Source organism: Camelus bactrianus, chromosome 11 (assembly GCF_048773025.1).
Source record: "Camelus bactrianus isolate YW-2024 breed Bactrian camel chromosome 11, ASM4877302v1, whole genome shotgun sequence".
In the NCBI taxonomy this organism is placed as follows: Eukaryota; Metazoa; Chordata; class Mammalia; order Artiodactyla; family Camelidae; genus Camelus; species Camelus bactrianus.
Genome location: NC_133549.1, coordinates 68,426,272 through 68,433,365, shown reverse-complemented (window position 1 = coordinate 68,433,365; position 7,094 = coordinate 68,426,272). Strand labels below are relative to the sequence as shown.

The 7,094-nt window shown below is 37.9% G+C and overlaps 1 protein-coding gene across 1 annotated transcript in view; it reads right to left on the bottom strand.

The window, feature by feature from the left end:
- Positions 1-770: 770 nt before the first annotated feature.
- The window catches only part of OIT3 (oncoprotein induced transcript 3), a 28,996-nt gene continuing 22,672 nt past the window's right edge, over positions 771-7,094 (bottom strand). The window contains exons 8-9 of the mRNA XM_074374173.1: positions 2,908-3,007; positions 771-1,515 (exon numbers count right to left, since the gene is read on the bottom strand). Of these exons, the coding sequence (XP_074230274.1) occupies positions 1,345-1,515; positions 2,908-3,007 (271 nt within the window). The 3' untranslated portion in view covers positions 771-1,344. The remainder of the gene's footprint in view (positions 1,516-2,907; positions 3,008-7,094) is intronic.

Sequence of the window (7,094 nt, the reverse complement as noted above, 5' to 3'; positions counted from 1 at the left end):
CTGAAATCTGCAGAGCGTGAGAGACAGATAGCCATTCCCTGCGTGGTGGTTCTCAGCCCTGATTGTGGATAAGAATCACCTGTGGAGCATTAAAAAACCCCAAAGAATCTTGGGGGGTGATACATACGTATGGGTATTTTTTAAAACACCCCCCAATGATTCTGATGCACTGTGAGGCCTTGTGGGCCACTAAGGTCAGGGACTGACAAACGAAGGCCTGTGGGCCAAATCAGGCCTAGCACCTGTTTTTAAGTTTTACTGGAATGCAGCCAGGCTCACATTTGTTTATTGTGGCTCCAGTGCTGCGCAGCTGTGACAGAGACTGGTAAATAGTTTAAGCCCAGGAAGACTAAGCTATTTACCATTTGGCCCTTGACAGAAAAAGTCTGCCAACCTCTGATTTAGATCATTTATTTTCTCCTTTACCTTCCTTTTGTTAATTTCACTGGTTCCATTACGAATTGTTCATTGTCACCCTTTCTAGAAAGAAAAAGAAGAGAAACTGTTTTCTGATCTTATGTAAAGCCATAAAATAAATTGGCATATTAAGAAATTGGAGTTAACGGCGGATAATGTTTATCTCTGTGGTTTAGGATATTTATTTCAATAAAATTTATTAAGCACCTACAAAATAGAGGATGGTATAATTTTATACCCTTTTCTATTGTCTTATCAATCTGAGGGCACAGAATGCCAAACAGCAGGGCATGTAGTACCACATTTTCATTTTGTCTACAGTTCAGCCATTGAAGCACTTAAATGCATGTTAATAAATTTAATAACATTTATTAATTGAAAATAGTTCACTTAATATAAAAACACCAGAAGAAAATACTGTGCAAGAGAAAAACCAAATAGTACACACTTATATTGATAAACTTCCAAATCCCCTATGACTATTCTGTATTTGAATGGAAATTTCAGGGTATAACGATTGTTTACATATTTAAGGAGTTGGAGGGTATTTAAGTCATAATTTCAAGCAACTGTTTAATTTTTTTAAGTTCCTAATTTGAAATATTATACCCAAGTTCTGATTTTAGTGCATCCTATACTAGGTGTTTTATTGCACGGAAGAAATCGGGGGGATATGGGCGAGCTGCTTTCTGGGTACACAGCACAGCTTTTGAGGATGAAAGCCCCACCCAGGACAGGTCAGTCAGCAGTGACCTTTCCCATCCCAGTGGGCCGGAGTCAGAGTTGGTTCTGGGAGTTTGTCTAAACCCACAGTATGAGGTTTAAAGCAGCACAATGTTTTAGGGTGTCAACCAATGTTCTCAGAGGGCGTGGAGAGAAATCCAAAGAGGTGGGCAGCCTGAAGCAGGACTCCGGTGTTGGGTGGTCCTAGTCCTCCCAGTCGATGCTGATGGGGCCACCTGTCAGTATTTGGCTCTGTGAACCTGCGGCATCCTCTCCTACTGCCTCACGACGCACTCGCCGGTGGCATCCCTGGGCACAGCGGGAACGCTCGTCCAGCATCCCGCAGACAAGGACCCGGCAGTGCAGGAACACTTCCTGGAAAGAGCATAATGATAACGGGCAAAAACGGTGCTAACAGCTGCCACATGTGGGGCGTTTCCGAGAAGCCAGACATTGTACCCAACACTTCACAAGCATTATCTCATTTCATCTAGACAACCATCCTTTGAGGTAGATGTTACCATCTTCATTCCACAGATGAGAAAAGTGAGACTTAGGGAGGTTAAGGAACTTGCCCCAATTCACGCATTTAGTAATGTGGCAAACACACTGAATCACAGGGGTGATTTAAAACCCTTCATCCATAAGCACTGCCTTTGCATGGGGGCAGGAGAGACCTTTGTGAAGACAACATCTAGTAATGTTAATATCTTTGTTCTGCACAGCAAGGTTTGGGCATGATGTGGGCTCCCATGCACTTCTGTGGAAAATAACAAGTTCTTTTGCCTAGTTGAGGATGGAGCTCACAGTTAGCCATCATGGTTAGCAGCTGTTCTGGAACAGTGATGTAGCTGGACAGGACATGAAAGTGTGGAAAAGATTGTTGGTTTCTTATGCTTCCTTTTGTTAAGTGGTTCAACAAGGCTACTAAGGCAAAAAAACTTCCACTGTAACATACTACATGTAGCCTCTTATAGCCTCTATCCATGTATATCTATTAAAAATGTATCATATTCAACTTTCATGACAATAGTTTTTTCATCTCTCCTTTTTCTATATTTCATTCTATATGAACTCCTTAATACTGCATTAATTGCTATACTGTTTGCACCTCTCTCATAACAGTGCTCCATAAACACGGTCAACAAAGCTTGTTTTTCTTTTGTTTGTTTTTGAGAAGCTGTCAGAATTGGAATTTTTAGATAAAAGACTATAATGATTTTATGGTTGTTACGTATTGTTAGACAACATTCCAGAAAGTGTACCAATTTATCTGCCACTATCTACTTCTCTTTAGAGCCTTGCAAGTGTTGGGATTCATAGTTTTGCACATCTGATACATATAAAATAGTCTTATAATTGTTTTAATTGGCATCTTAGACTATTTTCACTGAACATTTCACTGTTTGTCTTTTCTGTGAATTCTCTTTCCATATCCTTTGCCACATGACCACTACAAAGGTTTTTTCAACCTCATCTGCTCACAAGGATTTTACATTATAATAAATAAAATCATATATTTTACATATAATCACTTTCTTTGAACAAATATAGTTTTTTTTTTTTGGCAGGGGGGCAGATAACTGCGACATTCATGAAGGTGTTAAGCTTCCAGATGGCCAGTTTTATAGTATTTCTCATAGAGGTGATGCAGATCTTAACTGTGGGCTCGTAGAATGTCAACAAATTGCGACACCAAGAAGGAAGGCTCAGGTTGATGGGGGGCTGGGGAGGGGAGGGATTCCAAGGTAAAGGTGTTCAGCTCACCTTGTGGTCTTTGCCCACAAACTTGAAGACGGGGACCTGGAAGTGCTTTGCTAGGTGATCTCGTGATGTGTACTGCTTTACTGAGTCATCTGAAACACAGCTGGAAGTGGGACAGGATAGTACGTAAGACTTGATTGTTTAAACAGAGGTGGAAAAACAATCCAGTCCAACATGTCAGTCCAAGGAGAGGCAATCTGGGTGGAGGAGACTGAGTTGCACTCAAGATTTTTGAGAATGAAGGAAAAATGAAATTCCCTCTCTGTGAAGGCATCCTCAGACATAGCCCTGCTCATTAACGCTGTCTGTCCCGTCTCTCATTGGCTGTACCCACAAACTGGGCTCAAGGACCTCCTGTTAAGGCAATGTATTGAAGTGTTAGCAACAGTGAAAACATTTGTTTCAAAGATATCTTTTGAAATAAAGGTATCTTTGTAAGGCTGTATTTTCACTTGTAATAATATTACAGGAATTCTACATTCCTATACCTTATTATTGATTTGAGAAGGCTTTCCTTTAAATAGATTTCATAGTATTTATCAGACACCTAATAGGCATTCAGCCCTGAAGAAGCTCCAAAGGTGAGCAGGTCCCAGTTTGTACATCAAAGATCTGTTTCTTAGAGAATAACTGGATCTACTGGGAAAAAGTCATGTCCTTCGAGAATATTTTAATTCCTCTTTCCTCAAATTTAATGCTACATTGTAGTTTGATAGGGCTTTGGGGTTTTAATCTCAGGTCTATTGCTTAAAGTGAACTTCCTAGGTTCACCTCAGGGTTAGCTGGGGGAAAGAACTGTTACGGATTCTCCATTCTGAGGCCACGGTTTAGTATTGATGAACCATTTCTGCTAAAGGTCAGGGCTCACCCATGTATTATCGTTTCCATTTTGAGTTCTAAAGGAACTTTTTTCCCTGACTGTATTTCTTTATTATGGATAACCTAACAGTTTCCATCTACCAGGCCAGTAAAAAAGTGGGGATCAGATATAAAAGCCTATAAAACTGGATACTTGCTCCACATGCTTACAGACCACTTTCTGGTTCATTGCTAATTGCTGTTGCAGTGCAGTTGAAAAAGCAAATAATATTGTTTCAAAATAAGCCATCTTGGCTTGTATTGCCACTGGTACATTTTTCCCTGAACTGAAGAGGATATCAACATGTAGCACTGCTTCTGTTATGTCTTGTATTTATGTACACATTTTCATTTTCCTGAGGTTAAATGAGTGTATACCATCTTCTGTGTATGTTCTCTGATAAATACCCACTGCACATCTAATCTGGGTGACACACTCTGTTGGGTGCAGCAGAGATGATAGAGGTGAACACTCTGTGACGTCAAGTTTACAGTCCAGTACCTACGATAACGATTGTAACACGATATTAAATTAACCCTTTTCATCTAAGTGCCTCAGCATTTTCAATTCCTCTAAAAATACAATTTTCTTTTTTCAAGAGAAAATGTGGCAGAAAGAGTTGTTGCAGGGTAACACATTACAGAGTAGAATCCAAGACAAATTCTGGCTCTTGATTTGGTGTTTGCTGCAAGTAGACAATGCTAGTTTGTCAACTCCACATTCATGCGCTAAAAGAAAGTAACAATGCATTTCTCAAATATTTACCGATGTTGAGCACTTTTCATGTATCTGTTGGCCATCTGTATGTCTTCTTTGGAGAAATGTCTATTTTGATCTTCCGCTCATTTTTTGATTGGGTTGTTTGTGTTTTTGATATTGAGCTATGTGAGCTGCTTGTATATTTTCTAAATTAATCCCTTGTCAGTTGCATTGTTTGCAGATATATTTTCCCATTCTATAGGTTGTCTTTTTGTTTTGTTTATGGTTTTCTTTGTTGTGTAAAAGCTTTTAGGTTTAATTAGATCTCATTTGTTTATTTTTTGTTTTTATTTCCATTACTCTAGGAGATGGATCCAAAAAAATATTGCTGTGATTTATGTCAAAGAGTGTTCTGACTATGTTTTCCTCTAGGAGTTTTATAGTATCCGGTCTTACATTTAGGTCTTTAATCCATTTTGAGTTTATTTTTGTATACGGTGTTAGAGAATAAGGTATCACCTCACACTGGTCAGAATGGCCATCCTCAAAAAGTCTACAGATAACAAATGCTGGAGAGGGTGTGGAAAAAAAGGAACCCTCTTGCATTATTAATAGGAATGTAGTTTGGTGCGGCTACCATGGAGAACAGTACGGAGGTTCCTTAAAAAACTAAAAATAGAGATACCATATGATCCAGTAATCCCACTCTTGGGCATTTATCTAGAGAAAATCCTAATTCGAAAAGATACATGCACCCCAATGTTCATAGCAGCACTTTTTATAATAGCCAAGACATGGAAGCAACCTAAATGTCCATCAACAGACGACTGGATAAAGAAGTTGTGAGAGATATATATATATACACACACACATTCACACATACACACACACAAAGGAATACTACTCAGTCATGAAAAAGAATAAAATAATGTCAGTAGCAGCAACATGGATGGACCTAGAGATTATCATACTAAGTGAAGTAAATCAATCAGAGAAAGACAAATAGCGTATGATATCACTTATATGTGAAATCTAAAAAAAAAAAGAAAACCCGACACAAACCAACTTATTTACAAAATTCAAGGAGACTCACACAGGCATAGAAAACAAACTTATGGTTATGGTGCAGGGGGATGTGGGGCAGGAAAGGGGGAAGGAGGGATAAATTGGGAGTTTGGGATTAGCAGATACAAGCTACTATGTACAGAATAGATAAACAACAAGGTCCTACTGTATAGTACAGGGAACTATATTCAATGGCTTGTAGTAATCTGCAATAAAAAAGAATATGAAAAAGAATATGTGTATATATATGTATAACTGAATCACTATGCTGTACATCAGAAACTAATACAACATTGTAAATCAACTATATTTCAATTTAAAAAATGGGGAAAGAAAAAAATTAATTAAAAAAATTAAAGTAACAATGGTACAGGATAATTCAAAATAACTGATTACCCAAAGTCATCCACTGTTGGATTTTGGAATGTAATATGCTTCTTTTTGTAGATATAAACTTTCTAACTCTATTTTGCTTATTAGGTTTTCATTAAATTATTTTAATTCTCAGAGCATATGCTGACTAAAACTAGAGGGAGGTGAATCAGATATGTTAAATGTCAGGGGAAGCCAATCTGATTTAAGTTTAAGTTGAGGACAATGAATAATCAAACAATTTATAAATATAAGTAAACTGCTTTACTATTTAGACTAGTACTTTACTAGTATAAGTATACTAGTATTACAATAGTAAAATATTAGTATATAGTATTTTACTAGTTATACTATTTTAGGGCTCTGAGCTAGCTCCAAATTAGTATTATGGTAACTATTCATTTGACAACTATTTAATGACCTTTACTGTAGGCTAGGCATTGATGAGGAAGAAGGAAGGAAGGTTTCTAGTTCAGGTCAGAAGGAATCAGGGAAGGGTTTGTGGAGGAAATAAACCCCACTGAATCTTGAAGGACCAGTAAGAATCAGACAGGAGGAAAAGGAGAAGATTTCAGGCAGTGGAAGAAACAGTAGGTGCAGAGTCAGGAGGGGGTAGGGAACTATAGGATTTGGGGATTGCCCATAGTTCCCTCTGGCAGGAGCAGCAACTGGAGAAGGTAGAGGTCAGAGGGTGAGGTACAGTGAGCCAAGCTGAGAGTTAGATTCTATCTTGAGGGATTATCTTAAATGCACTATTATTGTACTAGCCAATACTGTACTAGCCAATATTGCATGAGAGATGGGAGTATTTGCCTTGAGTAGTGTACACAGGTCTACACAGCTGTGTTTTTGAGTTCTGCCTATGCTTTTCAACCATTTTAATATCTTCCATAGAATCTTTCTTTTCTGTTTTGTATGGATAAGGGCTAGAAAATTAAATGGCACAGCTTCTTAGAACTGCTTAAAATAAAAGTATATATAGTCCTGAGGATCTGAATAATGAATATATAAATAAGCTTCACAAGTTTTACTCAGATTGCAGGTTACATGTTTTCCCAGTTAAAGTTGAGACTATACATTTACTTTTGCAAAAAGTAAATATGTGTCCATCAACAGATGACTGGATAAAGAAGATGTGGTATATTTATACAATGGAATACTATTCAGCCATAAAAACTGACAACATAACTCCATT